This window comes from Strigops habroptila, chromosome 11, assembly GCF_004027225.2.
Source record: "Strigops habroptila isolate Jane chromosome 11, bStrHab1.2.pri, whole genome shotgun sequence".
NCBI classification, from domain to species: Eukaryota; Metazoa; Chordata; class Aves; order Psittaciformes; family Psittacidae; genus Strigops; species Strigops habroptila.
This window is the reverse complement of record NC_046360.1, coordinates 11,761,157-11,784,189: the sequence shown is the minus strand read 5'-3', so window position 1 is coordinate 11,784,189 and position 23,033 is coordinate 11,761,157. Positions and strand designations below refer to the sequence as shown.

Below are 23,033 nucleotides of genomic sequence, written 5' to 3'. Positions count from 1 at the left end.
GGTCAGCGCCCGGCTCTCGCTGCCGCCCCCAAAGAGGAAATGTATAGGAAATGCATTTGTTTCCTAGCTCCAGTGTCCCGGTGCTCCCTCATCTACAACTCTGCAGCTCCAAAGCCTCCTTGCGGTGGCGAGTTGGAGCAAACGGCCCCAGAGGCGGGTAAAGAGCCACCACCCCTCCCGCTGCCCTCGCCCCTGCGGCACCAGCTCAACAGACGCGGGGCAGCGCCGGGTGCGGCGTCCCGCTACCGCGCCGGAACCTTCGCGCCGGGCTCGGGTTGTGCCCGGGGCGCAGGCGGGCGCGGGGCCGAAGGAAGCGGAAGCAGGTTGGCGGTGCGGGGCAGCGGCGGGCTGGCGGCGGGCGGTGGGTCCGTGCGGCGGGGCCGGGGCGCGGCGGGGCTGCAGGGCCCGGGGCCGCTCGGGTGCCGGTGCTCCGTGCGCGCTGCCGGGTGCTCGGCGCGGCGCTGACCCGGTGGTGTGCGCTGAGAACCGCAGCCGCGTCTCACTGAGGCCTCCCAACAGCTCCTCTCACAGGCTCTGCGGGTCTCTGCTCAGAGCCGATGCCGGGCGCTCCGAGCTGCTGGAGTTGCGCACAGCAGTTGGCATTGGCGTTTATGCTTGTTTTTGTAGTGCCAGTTAGAATAGTTGTTTGTTTACTCAAGCCGTGCCCGCTGAGACGGGTTTTGGGTTGTGACCCAGCTGAGATCTGTACATTTGGAAGTCGGGCAGTGTCTGTAGACAGGACACTGTCCTAGGCATGCACTTGTACCTTACAGGGTGCTCTGCAAGTGGTTCTGTCCGTGTGGTTCCCCACAGCCCCCTAGGCCACCTCTGAGTTGCTGCTCTTCACCTGTAGGTTGTCTTCCAGACAAGGCATGGCATGCACATCCAGTCTCATCCCCTCTGCATGTGGCCACATGGGCTGTGGGGTGGGAAGAAGCATTGGTGTTTCTTGCACAGCAGGCCCTTCCCTTCCCAGAGTCAAGTGGAGGCTGGAGGAAGCCTCCAGTGGGACATCAGCAGGACTGTGCTGTTTGTGCTTCGGAGCTGCAGGCTGTAGGGATCCTCAGCAGGTTGCCACCTCAGATAACTATTATTCTAGTGAAATCACGTTTCTAGTAGGCTGGTTTTGATGTATTCTGACAGAAAGTTCTGCTGGTGTTTCAACTGATGTGGTAGAGTGTTACGTGCACGAGTATTCGGAAAGCCAAAGAGCTTGGGAAGACAGAGTACAGTGTGCTGCAGTGACACATACCTGCTTGGTCAGCTTTTAGAGAGGCTGAGACTTGCAGAGTTGCTTGTATATTGAACTATAGCACAGCATTTGGGGTTAATCAAGTTTCTTAGACTCTTCAACTCAGAAACAGAGCCCAGGTCTGCTGATGAGCCTGCTTTCCTGCACACTGGTGTTCTAGCTTCAAAAGCATATGTGGTAATGTGGCTTTTCCTGCTCTTTTAGGTTCTTAACAATGGGAAACACAAGCAGCGAGCGAGCTGGACTGGAGCGACATGGGCATAAGGCATCCCGAGGGGACAGCTCAGGAGGAGCCATCAGTACAAAAGAGGGCGATAGACCCAAAATCTTAATGGATAGTCCTGAAGATGCAGACTTGTTCCATTCAGAGGAGATGAAGGTATTGCTGGTTTGTTCTTGTCTTCTAACATGACTAGCGTGGGCATGCTGTGGTGCTCTTAGCAACCCTCAGTAGTTCTGGAATTGAGTTTATATACAAAGCTATCTATCTCCCTCGCATCCCATGCCAAAGAGAGGTGGTGCATTGATGTTCTGGCAGATCTAATGAGTGTAATGTCATGGCTTCCAGCAAGAGCTGTTTGTAGAAAAACTAAAATGTAGCTGGTTCAAAGCTCTAAGTGCAGTGCTCCAGCTTCCTTTGGATCCTTAATGCTCTTGCAGTTACCAGTGATATTTTACCTGTCTCTTATTTTCCATATTAAAGGCTCTGTTAACTGGGTTTTTTTTTCACTCAGGATTAGATGTCTTGCTGTGTATCATGTTTCATAAGTATATCTAACAGAAAATTACACTTCGACTGTTGGACAGAGCTGTTTCCTCCAGACAACTCATAATCTTTCTGCCAACTACAGATTTTGTGTCTACCATATTTGTATAACCTAAATGCTTCTTAAGCATATTTCTTCTTAATGATTTTTCTCCCTGTTCTTATATCTGTGTATTTTGAAAACTTTCGTGAGCTCGAGTAATTTCTTTTTAACCTAATTTAGCTGGAGGGGGGGGATTATTTTGCCTTCCACTTCTGCAAATTTGAAGGCTTTAACATCTTTGCAGAATTAATGCAAATGAACTTGTGAACAGCATCTACAAATGCACAGTTTCTAATCTCCGTCTGACAAAAAATGCTTGTAGGCTTGTACCTTAGGGATTATTTAAGTCTTTTGATGAAGACATTGTGCTTGTAGGCTCCATTGGAGAAAGAAGAATTCCTAGCTTGGCAACAGGATCTGGAAGTGAATGATAAAACCCCCACACAAGCTCGACCAACAGTCTTTCGCTGGACCGGAGGAGGGAAAGAAGTTTATTTATCTGGGTCCTTCAACAACTGGAGTAAAATTCCTCTGACAAGGAGGTAATAAACTGCTGCTGCTTTATCAGGGATATTCCACCTGGATTGGGGATGCTTAGTGAAGTGAGAAAGGTGGTCAGCTGTAGATTGGTATTGTGCTTGGATTTACCACTCTTATGCTTCTCTCCTCAAGCCCTTGATGAGAATCTGACTTTTTGATTCTTGGGTGGCACAGGGTGAAAGTTGAGCTGTGTCAGTTTTGAAGGGGTGATTTGTTCACTGGGCACCGTGCATGACCTGAAACAATCCTCGTTGTGCAGTCTGCTGCCTGGGGTCAGAGTTCAGGCATAGGAGGCAAAGTTGGATTTAAGCGTAGTGTCTCTGATGGCACATGTACTTTTTTGCCATATTTGGCTGCTTTTGCCCAGCTCAAGGGGGCCAAATGCTGCTTAGGAAAACTCTGAGCCTGGGACACCTGCTGGTAAATTACATGAATGAGAGAATAAATCTGTGTGAAGGCACCAACTGCTTTTTCCTGCCGGAGAGCTCTGGAGCTCTGTTTAGTTCTGTACTAGAGTATTTCATTTAAACCAATGTTGGGTTTTTTCCAAAAATTTAAAACTTAATGGATGGGCAGAGAGGCTGAATTTAACTGTTGATCTGAGCCCTGTTGTCCATCAAAGGTGACATATCCATGAAAGATTGGTCTCCTGCCAGTTTCTGGCATTTCTCATCTCAGTGAGTGGCTACCTGCATTGTCATTGCTGCAGAAGGGTCTTAATTTCTTAGGAAACTTAAGGCAGGAACACAGTGGCCTAATGGAATGGTGTGGGAGGACTGTTCTGTGTATGAATGAAGAATGGGTAATAAATTATCAAGAGAGGAGCTGGAAAACAGGCCCGTGGAACATCAGTATTACTGTCATGCTCTAAGTAGGAAGCCTGGGAGACAGGAAATAGTGAAATGAATCTGGAAGAAGGACAAAAATGTCTCTTTACCAAAAAACCCCAAAAGGTTTGTCTCTTGTCAGATTAGGTGTTCTGGGAAGGGAGGTGTCTGGACCTCCTTAGAGGTTGGATAAAATCATGTTACTGAATCAAATATGCTCAAGTAGAAGAGTTCATTATTTCAGACTGAAATTTCAAATCCAGTTCCGTGGTGGTATGCTTGCACTCCTCACCTGAGAAGTAAAGAGAGATACTGGCATTGCGTAGCCTGTTTGTATTGTTCATAAAGCATGAGCTGTTTCTCTGCTCTTTTGAGATGCTGGTAAAGACTTCTGTAGAATCAGGAAGTTCGCAGCACTGGAGTATCAAAATTACCAAGCAGCAGCTACTCAGCCCCAAAGTGACTCAGAAGTATTGAGCTGCTTTCATCTTCTACTCATTGTTTACTTACTCGATAAGTAATACTTGATATGCCTTCATAGGTGTTTCTGAAATGCAGTTTGTGATGGCAAATACTGAAAGGTGAGGAAATCTGAGTAAGCTGATGTTGTTCCATCAACAGGAGTCTCGCAGATAAAATGAGGTCTCACGTACTGACGAGCAACTTGAAGATGTGAGGATGGCTTTACAAAAACTCAATTACTTGATGTCAGGAATGCAGATACTAATTTTGAATGTGTAGGGACTTACTGTCACAGAGGAAGTTTTCATTAACATTAACCTTAATATGATTCTTTACCTTCAGATTGCATCAGGGGTTCTCTTAAGTCTTTGCACGTTGAGGAGGCTTGTACTGTGAGTTACAGTGTTTGGCACAGTTTGTTATCAATGTACTTCCCAGAGTATTTCAGGGCTGATTGTTTGTCTTAAATTCCAGTCACAATAACTTCGTGGCAATCCTGGATCTGCCGGAAGGAGAGCACCAATACAAGTTCTTTGTGGATGGGCAGTGGACGCATGATCCTTCAGAGGTAACGTTTTCTTTGATTCATTGTATTTATTCACCTGAAGATGAGAAACAAGTGGATTCTCTACTAGTAACTGGCCAGTTCAGAGGGAAGGTTTTGGTTAACAACAAGAACTGACTGTTGAAGTTGGTGAGAGAGAGAGTTCTGATACTGGCCTAGGTGGGGTCATCAGACTGACAGCCTCAAAGGACAAGAGATGTTGTAACAAACGAGTGACAAGATCTCTTGGGGATTGGTTTATAAGAGGTGGTGAGCTTTACTAGCCTAGTGCCAAACTGTCTCTTAAAGCACTTTTTGTAGCGTTGCTGACAGCCCAAATTTCTCTGTGCTGTACCTGCTCTCTGTGCCAGAGTGTTGCTATTGCTGCTCTAGATCTTTTCATAGTCCAGTAATTGTGCCAAAATCTACCAGGCCTTTTCTTCCTCCTCTGCCATAGAATGAGGGTTAACCCTCACCTGCCCATCAGTCCCTTGCTGCTTCTGAACTAACCATTCACAGGTCATGGCTCCAGTCTTCTTGCTGTCTTGGCAAACCTTGCAGGTTTTACCTTGTAGTAAATTTAGCTCTTTGAACCCTCTGTCTTAGCTTTAGTAGTAAACCAGCAATACCAACTATACTCTGCCATGCAGATCGTAGCCTGACTCCAAAAGCCCTCCAGAAGCTAGAGGTAAAGCTTACTTCCTTGTGTTGTCACTATTTAACTTTAGCCCAAACCTCATCCCGGGCCTTATCTATAGCCTAGAATTTATCAAGTGCTGTGGACCTCACAGGCTCAACTGACATGCCGTCCCCCAGTCCTAAATGTGCCCTTGCTCTTAACCTCACACTAACTGAGCAATGTTGAGCTCTTTTCACATCTGGTACTGGCATGTTTTAAAAGCAATATATCTCATTTTTGATAATGCCTATTGTGTAGTTTTGGGAATCTAATAGTCCCACAAGCTTTTTATTCTGACTTTTGTATCTTGTCTCTTCCCAGCCAGTAGTAACCAGCCAGCTGGGTACCGTCAACAACGTCATACAGGTGAAGAAAACTGACTTTGAAGTATTCGATGCTTTGATGGTGGACTCCCAGAAGTGTTCAGACATGTCTGGTATGAGCTTACTGGTAATTTTCTATCAATCAATCACACTTGTTTGAGATGTTAAAAATTTCATCTTCCTATTTATCTGGAGTTAAAACTCCAGTATAGATTAATCTCCACTTTTGTCAGGCCCTGTGGACATGTACAAGAATCACAGATGCGCAAAGGGAAAATATGGAATGCACAGAAGAAAAAGCCTCTGGCAGAGCAGCACAGGTCACTGTACTGTAGATCTGGTTAGGAGGAAGTCATGGGTTTTTAGTAGCTGTTAGTTTGCCTGTATGATGTGAAATCAGTGGATTAGTGGATCAGTCTCTACCTGACAACATCAAACCAAGGTGGACAGTCTACACTGCTCCTAATTCCATCTTCCTCTGCCTAGGTGGTGGGCTGGGGAGGTCAGAAGTTGCACATTAAAAGGTAGGCATTAGGTGCACCTTTGCAGTGCTGACAGAGGGTCAGGAATATATCGTAGCCTCCCAGTTTAGTATAAATTATGTATATCCTAAACTAATTTAAAAATGCTATTTTTGTCTTAAGTTTCATGTTCTAGTGTAAGAGAAGAGAGAGAAGATTTAGCTTGAGTCATCTCTGAAATCAGCTTTGCTGCCTGTTCTTTGTAGACCTTCGTAGGGATGGAGACATGATTGAAGTAGTACCTTAGATGCTCCTTCAGAAGCCCCATCCTTTGAATCTGAGGCAGAGGGTGCATTTGGTTGATTTTTGCTCCGTACAACTTTGCCCGGGACAAAGGCTTTTTGGAGAAAAAATGTGGTCTGTGAGACTTGGACACTGCAGGGAGCCGGGAGGAGATTCTAGTAGATGCTTCCCTGCAATGTGATGTAACAGCCTTTCCTTATACTGATACAGACTCTGAAGATCTCTTTCTGTTACTCTGTCCCTGCATGGGAATAATACTTGCCTTTTACAGGTGTGTACCATGTTTCTGGTACTTTCCTTGGAGGGAATGTTGTAGAGCAGTGCTTAATAGTAAGTGTTTGCTGGAGAAGTGCTGGGCAGAGATGACAGTGCAGTTCTGGAGTGCAGTAGGTCCCTCCAGACTCAGCTTCCCAAACCTTCACAGCTAGTTTCAAGTCAGACAGAGTTTGGACATCTTAAGTCACTTCTTGGGCAGTGACTGCATCAGCTGCTGCAGTTCTTGTGTTTACATGCCATTGATTTCTTCTGTCTGCATGTTCCTGGATGTGAAAATCAATTTGGAGTACTGGTAAAAACATACCTATAAAGTGCAGATATTCTCACAGACTATTTAAGAATAAATACATAACATCTCTTTGGCAGAGTTGTCAAGTTCACCCCCAGGACCTTATCACCAGGAGCCCTACGTTTGCAAGGCAGAGGAGCGCTTTAAATCACCACCTATTCTTCCCCCCCACCTGCTGCAGGTCATCCTGAATAAGGACACAGGCATTTCTGTGAGTACATTTGTTTGATGAATAATGGCCTTGAGGGTGTGAACAGATGGGGAAAAAACCTGGGTACAGACAGGGGACAGCTTAGGAAAACCCATAGAATAGTTGCCTCGTTGGTAAATTCCGTACTACGTACGTTGAGATGGATTCATCTGAAGTAAATCTATTTTTCTACTTGAGTCTCTTCAAAATTGAGAAGAAAACTTGATTGCTATTTTACTCCCAGAAACCTGAATCTTCCCACTGCAGCACTAATGTCAGAAGCACATAAGGATTAATTGAGGCCTGTTTCACAGTGGCAGTGAGGTGCAGAGGGTTTCACCCTGGAGGGGTCTTGGATTGTCCTGGCACTTTGTCTGCATTTGCTGATGGACACAGTGTAAGGAGCAGGGTGGTGTATGTGAGGGTATGGCTAGCTACAGACAGTGTTTGGCACCCAGCAGCCGTGATGAGTAAACTGTGAGTTCTGTTATTTTCACACTCATTTCCCCTTTTTCCCAGTGTGATCCTGCTCTACTCCCTGAACCCAACCACGTCATGTTGAACCACCTCTACGCGCTTTCTATCAAGGTGAGAGGCCAGGCCGTGTTCTTTGCACGTGCAGTTTTTAGATAACCATGTGATGTGCTCACTTGTTTTCCATCTCCTGTAGGATGGAGTGATGGTGCTTAGTGCTACACATCGTTACAAGAAGAAGTATGTCACCACTTTGCTGTACAAGCCAATATGAACATCACTGTAGCTTATGACCAATTGTTCTGGGCCAGTGCAGTCTCAGAAAAACAAATCTTCTCTTAACCAAATGTACTCCTGCTCTGTGCTGTAGCAAATGAACTCTAATTTCATCTCATTTCTGAGACTTCCAAGTTCTCCTGTATTTGCCTTATTTTCCCAGTCCTACCTTGGAAGTTCTCAGAGATGGCAGCTTCATGGCAACTAGACAGATGGCAAAGGGTGTCAGTGCCCATTGTCAGCTCAGTTAAAAAACCACCAATTTAATTAGGCTGAAAAATGTGAGGGCAGCAACAGATCAAAGACCTTTAGGAGCGAGGCAGATTGTAACAAACAAGCCAGCCCAAAGTCTAGGAAGTTTGGGATTCTTGTGGAATCTCATTTGAGCTCAACACTCAGCAAGAGCAAGCCCATTGCTGCTTCCATAACTCATCAAACATGCAATTATTTCAGTAGCAAGTTCCAAACTTGCGTGGCTGAAGTAAGTGGGAATATTGATGATCTTTTTGTAGCAGCCTTTTCTAGGCATAATCAGCAACACAATCACCTACACACTCAGTTTTATTGCACAGTAGACCGGGGAGCACTGTTTCTGAGCTCTGTAGTTTTTCTCTTCATGAGAACTGAAATACAGCTTTTCCTCTGGGGAATTTCTGGTAAAGAAAGACAATTGTTTTTAATGGCTGGATTTTTCCGTAAATCATAAATGTGTCTTGCAGTAATCTGCTTTTTGAAACCAGTTTCTCTTGCTGTCGCTGGTGAGGACAATCCTCACAATTGTCCTTAAGGACAATCCTGTTCCTTAAGCTGGGACAGGTAGCTGTGAGGAAATCAGTGTGTTCAGTTTAGGGATTAGTTCTTCAGAAGGAGCCTGAAGGTGACTGTAAGTCAGCTGTGCCCAGTGCCCAAGCTTCCCCTCAGTGTAAGCAGTGGCAGTGCTGGGTACAGCAGCACCGTGCCCATCTGTGCCCAGGGTGGAGCAGGGCCCCTGCTCCAGGTTGCAGCGTTGACCGCAGGTATAAAACCCCTGCTGCTTCCACAGCGAGGGCTGTGGGGATCTCTGCAACTTTTCATTCTGTTTCTATTTTCTAAATGATGATACTGACACCGGGTTGCCTGTACTGGGTACTGACAGCCTGTTTTATCCCAAAACACATGCAACATGAATGCAAAACTGCCCGCCGGTGTGCCTCGGGCCTGCCCTGGAGCAGCCAGCTCCGGAGGCGACCTGCTGGGTCCTTCCCTCTCCTTGTTGTTTGGTGCCTGAGAGTGCCAGTGACTGTGCCAACCATAACCAGCCCCGTCCCTCGGTGGGAAGAGCACATTGCACAGATCAGGCAGGAGTCTGAGCAGGGACAAAAGCTGCAGCCGTCAGCGTTCCACAGAACCAGCCATGGCGCAAGGGTGCTTTGCCACCCTGCTGCAATAGCTCGAGTAGCCGAGTAGATCTGGGTCTAGTGCAATGGTTTTCTCTGAAAACTCTTTCTTCATTCTGTGCTATAGATAGTGTTTGGTATTCTGGAATATGGAATTGCTTTTGTTTTCAGCCTCTTTAGAAACAAATAAAACATTTTCAAGAAAAGTGGGTGACTTGCTTTGTTATTATCCTTCCCAACTCTTACCAGAGCTTCCGTTAGTTGTTATTTCTTCATAACCTGTGTTTGCAGTTCTGTGCCTTGGTGGATTGTGTAAGCTTCTCATTCGTAAATGCAGCTTAAAACACTTTGTCAGTTTGCAGTTAATCAGTAAAGGAGAAGAGGGAGGTGTCAGTGTGTATTTGTGACGTAAAGTTTACAGGAAGAACAAAGCTCCAGCCATCAGTCTTGGCCTTCAGCCTCCTGGCAGCTTCTCTTTGTTCCATCCACTGTTCCATCCACTCTTCAAGCAGACCTTTTATTGCCAGGTGTAGATTGGATGTTAGACGTGGGCTGTGGTGCTGCTGTAGCGTTTATTTGCACTGGTGAGGCCGGGGGTGCCCGCTCAGGGCTGACATTTGCCAGGCAGCACCTTCTGCAGGGAGGCCTCTGGGCCTTGCCATGGGCCGGAAGCACTGAGGTTCCTTTGTGCTTGGGCTGGTTGTGCCAGGGCAGTAAACAAAGATGCATCTGGGAGAGCAGGTTTGAACAGCTCCAGTGAACTGATGTGACGGGAGTGCCTTGTACTGAAACGGGAACTCGGAACACCGAGATGGGTGAATGCAGAGGTGGATGCTGGTAAACGTGTGAGCACAGCCCTCCTGTGTCATTCCCTGCCTGATGATGCCCTTGTTTGTTAAATACTGGCCTCTCCTTCCATAGTGGCATCAGCAGAGGTGTGCTGGCGCCCCGTGTCCTGTAGCGCAGCATGTTGGGGGGCTCTTGAGACAGGCTTTGCTGTTGGCATAATAAAAGTGGTGCTGGGCTGTCACCTGAGCTGGTCCCTGAGCAGACCATGAGAGGTGGCACCAAGTGAGCCCTCGTGCCACTGCCACAGCCAAGGCACGGGCACAGCGGGCTGGGTGTGCTTGGGCAGACATCATGGGCCTGGAGCTCTGCATGGGGCCAAGCACAGGTTAAATGCTGTGGAAGCAAACTGGGTGAGGGCTTGGGGGGTGGGATGAGGGTCAGCAGAGGAGAGGCGAGTGTCAGAAGGAATCTTTTTCAGCTGTGTTCAAAGAAAAGTAGATTGAGGGTGTACTGGCAGACAGGTCGTGTGGTGAGTCCTCCTGAATGCTTTTAGTGCCAGCAGGGAAGTGGCACCACAAGTTTCTTACCGGAATGACCTAGAATTAATTTTTTTGCTAGAAGAAAAGAGGAGCTTTAGAGGCAGCTTAATGAGTCTGGTTGGTTTCTTTGGCTGTGGTGGTTTGTTTTAGTTTCAAAACAGATATTTCATATGTCAAAGCCTGAAGAAGCTGATACTTTGAGAAATGAAGCCCAGCCTGGAAGGTGGCAGTGTGCAAGATGGAGCGGTATTTATGGACTCGGCCTCGTTAGTTCCTGCTGAGCTTTATGGATTTGTTTCCAATCACGTATATGCATGACTCGCTCCAGGCTTTTCCTCAGCGCTGGCTTGGTGGGACATGGACACAACCAATTACTTTATAGCCAGCGTTGGCTGTTTGTTCACTGTGCAGCCTGGAGCCTGGCTCAGTGCTGGGCACTCGGGCCACCAGGAACCAGGCTGAGGGCCCAGGCCCTGCACAGCGCCCGAGGCCTCGTGATCCACCACCGTTCCCTGCTTGTTGGGATGAGGGAATGCAGCTGCCCACAGGCTGATCCCTGACCTTTCCAGGAGCCACCCCCTGCTCCAGGTATGGCACAGCCCTCTTGGCCCATGGCTGGGGGGGATTTGGTTTTCACTGTGGGGTTGGTTTGGGAGGGATGGGGCGGGGAGGGGTGGGTGTCTTATTTATTTGGTGGTTGTTTTCTTCGTGACAGGTGAATGAATCAGATTAATCACATTGTGTTGTTCCCTCACTGAACCGGGATGAATCGAATCCCTCCAAAGGCAACAGCTGGATCAGGAGTTGGATGTATTAGCTCGCTTCCATTCCCCACCCTCAGCCCGCAGTGTGTGGTGTTGAGGTTATTCCTGGCTGTTGCTAGGAGAGCACAGTTTTAAGGTCGATGCAGAGACTTTAATCATTTTGGAGGACTCTGGAGTCACCAAACCTCCAGTACCAGGAGCTCCCTGCCCTCCCCGGCCCCCTGAGGTTCAGTGGTCAGGCTGACAGGGATTTGTGCAGGGTTCTTGGTAATCAAAAGGCTCAATAAATAATTTAGTTTTACTCCACCAGTTTCTGGATTATTTTAGTTGTGTTACAATTCTGATCATGCATCATAGGACTGCAACAATGAGCTTTAAATAAGTATTCTTTGTGCACAGTAAAATAAAGGAACATTTAACAAGTTAGCATTTCATCATATACATCAGATAGTAGGCACAATAGATAAATCAAGCAGCTTGGGGTTTATGTTAGAGCATTGTTATGAAGAATGTCATGTAGACCAGAATGTAAGAGTTGTTGTTAGTAACCCACCCCAAGGCCCTCCAACAGCCCTTCCCTGGGGCAAGGGGGTGGTTGTGTGCACAGAACCAAACCCACGAATGGTAGGAGGACAAATGAAGTTACTGTAGGCAGCAGTGTGAATATTAAAAACCTCTTCCTGTGAAAGAATACTTCAGACCCTGTAAAAACTGGTTCAGTTAAAAATAGATGTATTTACATTTAAGTCTGATCTAGCAAGTTTTCCCAGCAGGTGTAAGTTCAGATGTACAGTAACTGCAGGTTGTTATACTCAATCTGACTTGATTTGTGAATGGTTTTTAAGTTGCAGCTATTAGGCCTTAAAGCACCAGCATATCACAGCGGTGGGATGAGGAGCTGTCTCCGTCCGCTTTGCTACCAGTACACTGCTGGGATAAATCCCAAACCTGTCGTTAGATCACACTATGGTTAATTAAGATGTTTTTTTCCAGCTCAAGATGTGTGGGTCATTTAGGAGGGCACGATTGTTTTCCCAGATACTCACACGGTTCTTAACCTCTACCCCTATCAGGAGTTCAGGAGGCGAGGGCAGAATTTAGCTGTAGGTGTCCGCAGCCAACTGCTGCTCTAGTGAAAGACTTGGACAAATCCACCTGTTTGAGTTCCTATGAACATGCTTTGTGTTTGTGAAGCCACTTACGCTACTTGGCCAGGGAATTACAACTATTCAATGCTAAATGCCATCGGGTGAGCTCTTTGGTAAGCGCTGACGCCTATAGATTACACAGCCTCTGACGCTGGGGCAGCGGGACGAGGGGCAGTGTCACTCTGCGTAGAAGGAAGCGGTCATTTCACCATGCCAGTCGAGATAGTTATTTGTTTTATTTGGTTATCGTTCAACAACAAAGTTCAATACTTTCCAGGTGGAGCTTTGAACTGTCCCTCTGGTTCCCTCCCTTGTTGATAATAAAAAGGTAATGCAGAAAAATCCTGTACTTTTAGAGACCTAAAACCTCATTTATGCTAACAAGCTTCAATTGCAAGTTAATGTTACAATAGTTCTTCATGGGAGCAAGGAGGACTAAAGCTGAGGCCCCTCCAGTGTCTGAAGATGGCTGTCCACAACCACCGGTAAAACAAAAAGCTAGTGTTGAAAAACACACAGTTTACAATAAAAAAGTAGAAACCAATTCAATTCCCTTTTGTTACGAATATAAAGATTCTTGTAAATATGTACAGTCCTTTGAGCTATTTCTATAGCAGGAAGCATTTCACGAACAAGACACAAGATAGATATACACTTTCGGAACTCAACAAGCCCATTTCTGAGGTCTTGAAGATCTTCCATGAGATGCAAAGATTTAAAGACTGATCTCTGACCTTTCAAAAGATTCAGACCAGGAGACAAAAACTTTCAGCAAGGCTCCTGCCAAATCATCTGGCCTAAAATAACCCAACAGACAAGAGAACGGAATACGATATTCATGAAACTCGCCAAAGGACACGGACAAGGCATTGGACTTTTCTCATGGGTTTCTAGAACAGGTTAGCACAGGCTCGCGAGGGACTAGCAGAAGTATCAGTGGGGCACCAAGGGAAGATTGGATGCAGTTTTGCTCTTTCCAGTTGTAAAGAACGTGGTTGTTCACTTAGAATGTTGCTATTGCAGACTGAATGGTCAAAACCTGCTTTGAAAATCATTTGCGCTCTGCTTCATGTTCACAGCAAAAGAGAATAGGAAGCAACACATGGCTCGAGGTCCGACAGGCAGAAGCAAAGGCGGAGGTTCAGTAACCGCTAAAGCTGTTCACTCTGAGCATCCTCTTGTGCCATGACATGTGGTTCTTATTGTACGACAAGTTACAGGTCACGGGAGGAGCCAGCCCTGGGCCACTCCTCTCCGTGGGGACCCTGTGACTGCCAGGGCTGCAGCAGCCTTTCCGCAGGGACCCTGTGCAGTGCTGAGGAGAACACCAGTGTGACTGTAACTCTTGTCATAGAATAAGGCTTGGTAACTCTTCGGTGCCAAATTTCCAGAGTAATTGACTCTTATTTTGCAGCGTAATCTAAAGGTTTCAGTTAACTTACAAGTGAGGTACAATACACTACTCAGCAAAGCAACCTAAAAGGAGAGAGCAGCCAGTGATGGTGCAGCAGCATGCAGTGAACTGTCATGCAGAAGACCTGGATAAAGTCTTACAACCCAGTAGCAGATAGGTAATGCACTTTGTCTGAGGGCCGGGCGCGGGGGTTCTCCCCTCCCCATCAGAGCTGCTCTAGAGCGATTGTAGTGAGAACAAAATAACTTTCAGAAGTGGCAGGTGAACAGACTGATTGGAAGTAATTTGTTCTGTAGGGAATATCCAATCACACCTTCTACTGAAGGGCTCACTCGCCTCGGCCTGTCTGTTTCCAGGCCATCAGGAATTCCCAGTATGTCTCAGAACTATGATCAATTCTCTGTAAGGGGCACTGACCACATTAAGGATCTGGGGTGGGACTCCTGTCCCGCTGAATTTCCTTGATGAACTACTAGGGACTAAAGTGAATACAAAAAGTTCATGAACTGCTTGAAAGAGTAACAGTAGTACAAAGTGCAAAAACAGGAGTGCAGGAAAGTGCAGAGAAATTAACTGAGCTGCGGACGTCTCCCGATGCGGCGTGAGCTTTGGCCCAGGGATGCTGTTTTGGTGCCTGGGCAGCAGACACATGGAGTGCATATACTCAGTGTATTTCCTTTTTTTTCCTGCAGGTCAAGATGAGTAACTTTGTCTGGCTGAGACTTACACTGAAGACTGGTCCCAGACCTGGCAGGGAAATAAAGTGACAGTGAATGAGTCGCACGTATTTTTGTCACACAGGCACCGGTGCCAGCAGCAGCGCATCACCTCACTGCTGCTGCCACCGCTGCGCGAGGGCTCTGCGCCTGCTTCCTTCTAGGTGCCATGGTTCAGTTCACTGGCAAAGGCAAGTGCTGTCAGCATCACTCTGGACACAGCAGGCTCCCACCTTCCTTGCTCCAGACATTGTTCCCTTTCAGATTCTCAATATCATGATTTCTGTTGGTAAATGCCCCTTTGCTTTCAGATCTGGAGGACTTCAGCCTGTTCCAGAGTGAAGCTGCTTTTGCAGTTGCAGAACTGGCATGAGGGCAGGTGTTCACAGGAGCAGTGCATTACACCATATGTGCTGTTTTAATGGAAGTTGAGGGGCAGGGAATGAGATTTGGATTTGCTCTTGTACTTCACAGTACCACCAGCCCTTCTGCAGCACATGCCTCTTCCTGGGAACAGGAAAGTTCTCCAGGCTCCTGACTTACCTTATTGACTTGAGCAAGAGGAGTTCTGGCACCACTCACGGGCACCCGTCCTCGGCTGCTCTCGTCGAACAGTCTCCCTGGGGACCTTTCTCTGCGGGTGCTCAGAAGCCGTCCTGGAGACTTCTCCCTCTCCAGCGGTCGCCCAGGTGACTTGTCCCTCCGCAGCTCCGTCCTTCCCTCGCGGTACCGATGGGGTGTGCTTGGTTCTCGAGGGTGGCTCAGACCTTCTGGTGGTCCTGGGCTTGATGCTACCCGCTTGGTTATGTGCTCGTTGTATGTGGGAGGACCCCTCTTGTTTGGGCTGCTGTCATTCAAAAATAATGGACGCGAACCGCTGAGCAACAAAAACCTCATGTTACATTTTCTTTTACCAGAACTGTAACTTTCCGCCCAAACACCCAGCAGTGTTCAGGTGAAACTATCTGACCTCCCTGAGCCATGATGAAAAGCGCAAAGACTTTGGTAGCTGAGCATCTGTCACACTGGCCCCACTGGGCAGGGGCCTCAGTGAATCACTGGTGTAAGTCATGTCTGTGTGACGGGCCAGAGAACTGTGTGTTTTCATACACTCAGCAGCATCTTTTTCCATATACACTAAAATTTGACTTGTTTTTTCCCCATACAAAATTATCAGTGGCTCCAGGATGTTCAAGCCAGGTTAGGATAAGCTACAAGCCTCAGTTTCTCAGTTTCCAATGCACAGTGGCACTATCAAGCCCAGAACTATCGCTGTTCTGCTGACCAGAACAAGATCACATCACCACTTCCCAGCGCTGTCTCCCTAAGTTGTTTAAGAGGAAGGGGCTCTAGCTTTAGAGACTGTTAAAGTCAATCGATGTTTTGTGTCATACTGATAGCATTTAAGCTCACCAAGCTTTGAGGTCCCAGCTATATCCCAACATAAACCAGCTGAAGATCACAGAGTCTGTGTGGAGGTTACCCACATACTTCTACAGAGCTGATGTTTCTTTGCCTTCTGTATTTTAAAACATCCTTGTTCTATGCCAGCATTACAGTGACTGCCCACTGCCAACCCCTCTCTCTAGGAATGGAACATGGGCATTCCACAGCATCTGAGGGAAACAGCCACCTGGAGCTGAGGCTGCTAATGAGGCACACAGGGACACACTGACGTTATCGTACCTGCGTGTAGCAGAAGATCCTCTGTGGTGCTGCTCATTGTTGGTCTCCTTCACTAGATTGCCCTTACAGCAAATCACCCTTAATTTGTCTTGGTAGGAGGAGGCCAAGTAGATAGCTCCAGATGAAATTGCAGGCCCTAGATACCGCGGATTTGGGATCTCCAAGTGGGCTCGTGCAGGAGTTCTGGGTGAAAGGGTAGGAAAAAGTATTTACAATGACAACATGGTGCCTTTTCCTGGCAAATCATGTTTTCTTGCAGCACACGCTGGTCAAAGTAATGAAGAGAGAACAACTTACCCTAGAGAAGCTCGTGCCTGGATCTCAATCACTTCAAGGGAATTGAAGTGGGTCACAAAGAGATAGGGCTCCCTGTAGGCTGAAGGAGCATCACAAAGGCAGGAAAAACACAAAATCAATTTCTCTATTAAACAAAAACTTCTCAAAAGGATCAGTGAGCACAGCAGAGCTCCCAGCCCTGGGGAAGCCCAGGGAGTAGATTTGCTGTAATAAGACACGATGCTATGACTAAGCAGGGAGATGAAAGCTTAGAGAATTGCTGCTTTGAAACTATCCGTATCTCAAGAATTCTACCAACCAAAGACTCATGAACAGGCATTAAAAGCAGACTATTAACTGAATAACATCCCACTCGGTAGTGCAAAAGGGCTGAGGGAACCAGGCTGACATTCCATAGTCCTGACTATTTCAGAAACTTCCAAGCATTGTTACAAATCCCATTAGCTGGTTCAGTCACTGTCGGACTGGGAACATTAAGGAAACATAACTTCGCTTTAGTTCTCCTTGAACTGTTTCTCCTTCAGTTTGTCAATTTGTATTTATAATGATCTTAAATTGTGGGAAAATCTCCATAGTTTCTGGGAGAATTAGGAGAGGGAAGAGGAAACGGAAGCGCTGAGTGAGGAATATCTGTCCCACAAAGATGCTTCCCAGTTTCAATGATTTCCATAAGTCAAGAGCATGTCCCTCAACACCTACCAAAAGCTAAGGGCAAGCGATTCCATTTCAGGTCGTCCGTTCTACTGCGTCTTCCATAGGAATCCACAAAGACACCAAACTCTGCCAAGAAAAGCAATGCCGTGTTGTGAGCAACACCTGAACTGTGTTCCTTTATTGCTGAAGGGACAAAGGCAATAAACCCTGGGCTTTTTAGCAGGGACAGGGTGCTCACTGTCTTGCAAACCCCAGAGTGAATTTCTCCAGCTAATGCCAACTTGGCTACATGTAGGAGTACTTTCAGGTAGGAGTACTTTCAGTACTAAACAGTACTGCAGTTCTAGGTCTTGCTACTCCCAACAAGGTAAGGTTATTATTTAATCTACAGTTGAGAAGACTATGAAACTCCTCCTGTTACTCACTCAAAATTACTGCTAGTGGGCTTTTGAAAACCTCCTGTGCATTTCCATGACACTATCCTAGAGGGCCAACAAAAGCAGCTATACGAAAAAATAACACCCTCTTTTATTTCATCTCAAGAAGATTAAAAAGTCTCATCTGTCTGTATGGAAAGCAGAGGGAGAAAGGCAAAGGCTGAGAACCCCTTAACATTTTATCAGGATAATCAAAGACCTGGTTGCACCTGAGTTTAATCCCTTCCCTTCAGGCACAGAAGCCGGCACATGGCAACTGATCAAAGGCATGGAGAACCTTTAAGACAGATGCAAGGTGACCGACAGCACCTCAGCAGGTCTATTTTAGCATCAATGCCCTGTGTGTGTCTTACTGTTTGAACCACCAGCCACAACTCCCCCAGGGCTTTTGGATTCACAACAAATAATCATCAGCAGGCACTAGGAAGTCAACTCTGGCTTTCTTTTATAACAGTACTCCAGTACCTCCTGGCTGTTCATGTACCAGAGCAGATACAGTGCAACAACTACACAACCAGACAACACATACCATGGAAACACAGCAGATACTCCTCCCTCTGCCCCGTTGGGTTAACTTGGATAATACTGACTGGAAAACTGTTGGTAGAGGCAGCAAACACAGCAGAGGCCAAAGTGTGGTCATTTTTATCCAGAAACTCTGCAGAGAAAATGGTAAAAAACACCTTGATTGGCACCAATATTTTTTTCTTAGACTGCTTTAGAAGAGCCCCACCAAAAGAATGTGTGGAGCCAGTTGGTATGTTCCTCAGGAAACATCTCCTACCCTCCAGAGTGTACTGCTTCATCTCGATTTCATAGAATTTGTTGGTTCCAATAATGATGCTGTAAGTGGTCAAATGGATGCAGCTGCAAGGCTCAGAGGTTTCAATCTCCTGGAAAAGAAGAAAGTATGGACAGGGATCAGCTCCCAGTAACAGTTTTCAAATTTTGCTTTTTCTGGAAGGTTATATATTGCCACATTTATCTTTATAAAAGGGAGAGATGACAACCTCAAAGTCACTAACAGTCTCAAAAGCATCTGGAAAAGTACTCTTGGTAGAAGAGTTTTGTTATGTTGGAAGTGAGACTTGCTTGAATACAGACTTGCCTATCAACACAATTCCAGGTGCTAATCTAACAGGAACCTCTTCCTTTTGGAAGAAGACCCTATCCAGTTTTCTGGAGCAGTGGGGAATGGCTCCCCACCTACAGCAAGTCACAGCCATGCTGATGACTGCATGGCTGAACAGTGTCTGGAGGTGACACAAGGCCAGGACTGAGCAGTTAGGGTTGAATGACAGACTTGTCACTAGGAAGTCCATCACTCAAAACTGACCCAACTCCAGAGTAGCTCTGCTGGAACAATCACTCCCAGGGCTGGAACTCACCAGGAATCAGGGACAGCTGCTGGAAAGGCAGGCAGAAGATCCCCAGACAACTGCAGCAGGACTGACCCCAGTTAAGTCCCAAAAACCCCTGTCAGTAGGCACGTTCCCCCCTCCCAGCAGAAAGAATCAGCTCCCTAAAGCATCTCTGCTTTTAACACTGCAGAAATAAGCTTGATGGCTCCTTAAGCGAAAGGATGACAAACATACACAATCTTCCTTCCTTCTCTGTGCAATGTAACACACAGAGATGCTGTCCACCAAGATTTGCAGTGTGATTGAACAGCTATGATAGCTCTGCAGGTTAGCCTGACACAACACACAGATCCCCTGATCTTCTGAGGACGAGATTCCTTGCATAATTCCTAGTTCATCTAGAAATTCAGTTGGCAGAACAGAAGAGCAGATTCTGGGCTTGCTGCCATCTTGTTAGGATCTAAATTCAGTTGTCTGAATAAGGATAAGGAAAACCTTCCTTCTAAAACAGGCCATTGCATGTTTTGCATGTAAGCCCTTGTCAAGGCACTCAGCACTGTGGGGTGAGTGGCAGCACAAGCAGAGGATGGGGACTGCACATCTTCAGTGCTTCCTGCTGGCTGCTGCTCCACTGTGAGCAAGAGTTGGTATCAGATACAGTGCTTGCAGCTACCCCAGGTTTGCTGGTATCCACACTGTTTGTGCCAAGATCTCCATCAAACATGTCTTTACTTCCAAGGAGGGCAGCATCTGAGTTACCGTGCCGGCTCTGCTTCCCTACAGCAGTGCCAGTGTAGCACTCAGTGCGGATAAATCCCCAGTCAAGCTGTAAATTGAATCGGTGCCTTCAAAGTAACCTGCAGAAGCTCACAGGGAACTGCAGTTTGACCTGAACATTCCTTAATTTGTGACCTGGAGAGGACATGAGTTTCTGGTTACAAGCCCATTTTAAGACAGGCAGTGTTTAAACTCTCTGTTCTGAGGAGAGATCCCTATTATTTAGGGTGTTTTTCTGGATGTTTGTGAGCACATAAAATTTACTCATGACAATTTATTGGACTTGTCTTTAAGAGGAATAGTGGGTCAGGTGCTCAGGGCATTATCTGCCTGCAGTTGGCTGTCTGAAAAGAGTTGGGCTGTAACAAGACGTGTTCCAGCCCAAGGCAGCGCTGGTGCTGGAGGCAGGCAGGGTTATGTACAGGGGACCTGTGTACACAGCCAGGTGAGATCCATATCTCACTGCCTCTGCTGGCCAGGAGAAGGTACCCATGTATCAGGATAAGAATGGGAAACAGTTGCCTGCCCTGTGCTGGGATAGTACCAAATACCCTTTGATTTTCACTAGTACAGTAAACAAATTCAGATACCCACTGCTGCCTTAATTGGAAAGGAGAAGTCAATTGTTATGGACTTCTCCAAAGACAACAGAGGTGAGGGAACACAGCTGGGCAATGAAGAAGAAAGCCTTTTTTTGGGTAAATAAGCGAGGCTATGACTACAGCCAAGTCAGTATCTCAACAAATCACAGCCCTGTTCTGCATCTCTTCAAATATGCCAACTCCTGTTAAAGGAAATTGCTGCCTACTCCAATTTTAGTCAGTGCACGTTGCAATTTGTTATCATTTTAGCTGGCAACCAAATGTTCTCATGCATGCAAAAAGGTTTAAGGCGTTTGCTCCAAAGCAAAGTCTTAGTGCAATACATGAATTATGTGAGCTAATTACTAAGGGAATTAGTAAGCTTACCTTTCTGATACAGAACTTGCTCAAGCTCTCATTGTATCGCAGAACAACCACTTTACTGGGCATGGCTGCGCAGATACAAAGACTGTTCTCGACCTGTAGAGAAGATTACAGGCAGAGTTCAGGTTGGTAATAGAGTAAATTCTAATGCTGAGCATGTGAGGACCTTTCACCACAAAGAACTTTGCAGAGATAAGCAGGTACATTTTTAATAGGGTAGTTATTGTGAATTAGTGAAATAATGAAAAGCCTCTTCACATTCTCAAAAAAGAATGTGAATTTGAACTGCTTCTATGATTCAGTTAATGAAAAATTGGAAGGTTTTCCACAGAACAATGTTTCATTAAAAGGGATAAGAAATCCAAATAGGTTCAGTTTTAACCCTTGAAACTGCTACCTTAAACATCACTTTGAAAGGAATGATGTTCAGTTTGTTATTAAAGTAATCTGTAAAAGTAATTGTTAATAAGAATTTCTGTGGTGGCTAAATGGTCCATTAATGTAAATATTAAAGAGTTACCAAGTGACCCAAACCTAAGTAAATTTGCAGCCTGGCAAGTGTTACATGACATTCCAGAACAAATGGTGGATGGAATTCACTAATTATAAATCTCAAAATTGAAGTGAACTGTGAGGAGGCAGCTATGCTATGCTGTGTTGTATTTCTTATTACGTAGCAGTTCAGGCTCTACCATCTTGTCATCCTGACTGAATTTATTCATATTAGTAGTAGGTTTTCCATACTGCCTCCAGCTCAGCCTCTCTTCAGCCCCTCCACTCTTCTTAAAACAAGAATACAGACCTTGGATTTGTTGCCAGTGAAATAAAGATGCTGATTTGATTAATATTGAACTCAGTGCAGTGTAAAGGGTGGTCTGGGGGCAGGAGAGAGCTGTATCCTACCTTGCCAGCAGCAAAAAGGTGACATCCTTTGACAGTCTCAAAGACATTTGGTGAGATATCAGGCTGGGCTGGGAGGTGTGACTGGGCTAGAGATTGCTTCACTTTCTTCACATCAACAAGACACAGAGCCCTTTCTTCTCCTGGAAACAAAAATGGCTACATTTCATCACGGGAAAACTCCCTATTCTCTGCAAAAGTCTGCTCTATTACCTAAGCAGCAGCTCGTGGTTACAGGCTGTTACTGTGGTAACAGTCACAATGTACCATGCAGAATTCGTTCCATGTTATTCCTATTAAAAGTGAAACAGAAAACTTACAAAACCAGACAGTAAATCCACTGGGAGAACAATCAATCTCTCCATGGATTATCCGTGTCACTAAATTCAAGTAGATGACAGTAGCAGTGGCCTCATTAGGACACTGTTCAAAATTACCCAGGAAGTTCTGTTTTACCCTTCAGAACTTAAAGGTGGTTTGGCCTCTCTGTGCCACCAGAACCAGCAAGGGGTTTCCAAGTGCCCTACTAAACTGCATTATAGACCAAGCCCAATTCCTCTCCAAAGTCTAGCAATAGAATAACATTGACTTCTAACTTTGTGAGAGATTCATTTTTCCAGTTGCTTTTTTTCTCCGAAACAAATAAAGCATGGACAGCTTAAATCTTGACAAGGGGAAAAACACAGAAGAAACAGAACAAAAGAAAGAATTTGTTTTTCATTCTCTACAAATGTCATATAGACACTTGATAATTTGGGCTTTCAGATGAAGATACGCCCTAATGTTCAGCATGCCTACATCAGTGTGGGAAGGATTTTCTCTGGAAAACCACAGATGGAGAGATTAAAGCTGGTGTTCCTTTCATAAGGGAAACTTAAACCATGAAAGAAGTCCCAATTTTGTTACATGAATTAGGAGCAAGAGAAGAACAAGAGCAGTTTAGAGCAAGAGAAGTTAACAGCTGTTGGCCCTAGGCCATGGTTACCACATTGTGTGGTCCTCAAATGGCTAACTACATGAAAAGAAAGGCTCTGTAGTGATTAGGAAGATACACTCACTGACTTCTCTGGTTCTTCCCTCCCTCAGCTTTAGAAACTGAGAATTCACTTTCTCTTGAAGGTTTAACTGAGCCTTCATTCACATCTTCATTTACAAGAAAGCCCCAGACAATACTGTGTTAACCTCGGGAAGTGGTTCCTGACGAAACACTAATAAAAACAGGAATAAAGCCTGTAGTGCATCTAAAGGGAAGCAGGGCCCTTTGGCACTGCAGTACAAAGCCACTGCCATCTGTTAACGGCAGGACAGATGGTAACGTAAAGCCCCCTACCTGCTATCATGAGTAGCTTCTCCAGATCCTTGATGAGGTGAATTTGGAAGACAGCACCCATTCCTGGGATGTGCGTTAAGGAATTCTTCAGTACATTTAGGGCATAGAGACCTTCTTCTGCCCCCACCAGTACTACCTACAGTGACAACAGGGAAAAAAAATCCCACTACATGAG

General features: G+C 46.0%; 2 protein-coding genes across 13 annotated transcripts in view; one reads left to right on the top strand and one right to left on the bottom strand.

Moving 5' to 3' along the window:
* The first annotated feature begins 346 nt into the window (after window positions 1-346).
* PRKAB1 (protein kinase AMP-activated non-catalytic subunit beta 1) lies at window positions 347-9,038 on the top strand. The gene is made up of 8 exons (XM_030501755.1): window positions 347-361; window positions 1,457-1,631; window positions 2,437-2,603; window positions 4,365-4,458; window positions 5,435-5,549; window positions 6,843-6,976; window positions 7,475-7,543; window positions 7,626-9,038. The coding sequence occupies exons 2-8, from the start codon at window positions 1,467-1,469 to the stop codon at window positions 7,701-7,703; spliced, it is 822 nt and encodes a 273-aa protein (XP_030357615.1). The 5' UTR covers window positions 347-361; window positions 1,457-1,466; the 3' UTR covers window positions 7,704-9,038.
* Window positions 9,039-11,888: 2,850 nt separating this feature from the next.
* CIT (citron rho-interacting serine/threonine kinase) overlaps window positions 11,889-23,033 on the bottom strand; it is a 74,955-nt gene continuing 63,810 nt past the window's right edge. For 6 of the 12 annotated variants that reach the window (XM_030501541.1, XM_030501540.1, XM_030501548.1 and 3 more), the window contains 10 exons: window positions 22,859-22,994; window positions 21,532-21,671; window positions 20,632-20,724; window positions 18,310-18,418; window positions 18,055-18,183; window positions 17,134-17,214; window positions 16,435-16,513; window positions 16,138-16,320; window positions 14,995-15,328; window positions 11,889-14,482 (listed from right to left, as the gene is read on the bottom strand). In XM_030501541.1, coding sequence (XP_030357401.1) covers window positions 14,459-14,482; window positions 14,995-15,328; window positions 16,138-16,320; window positions 16,435-16,513; window positions 17,134-17,214; window positions 18,055-18,183; window positions 18,310-18,418; window positions 20,632-20,724; window positions 21,532-21,671; window positions 22,859-22,994 — 1,308 coding nt within the window. In that variant the 3' untranslated portion in view covers window positions 11,889-14,458. The remainder of the gene's footprint in view (window positions 14,483-14,994; window positions 15,329-16,137; window positions 16,321-16,434; window positions 16,514-17,133; window positions 17,215-18,054; window positions 18,184-18,309; window positions 18,419-20,631; window positions 20,725-21,531; window positions 21,672-22,858; window positions 22,995-23,033) is intronic. The other 6 variants (XM_030501543.1, XM_030501550.1, XM_030501546.1 and 3 more) reach the window with 2 other exon arrangements.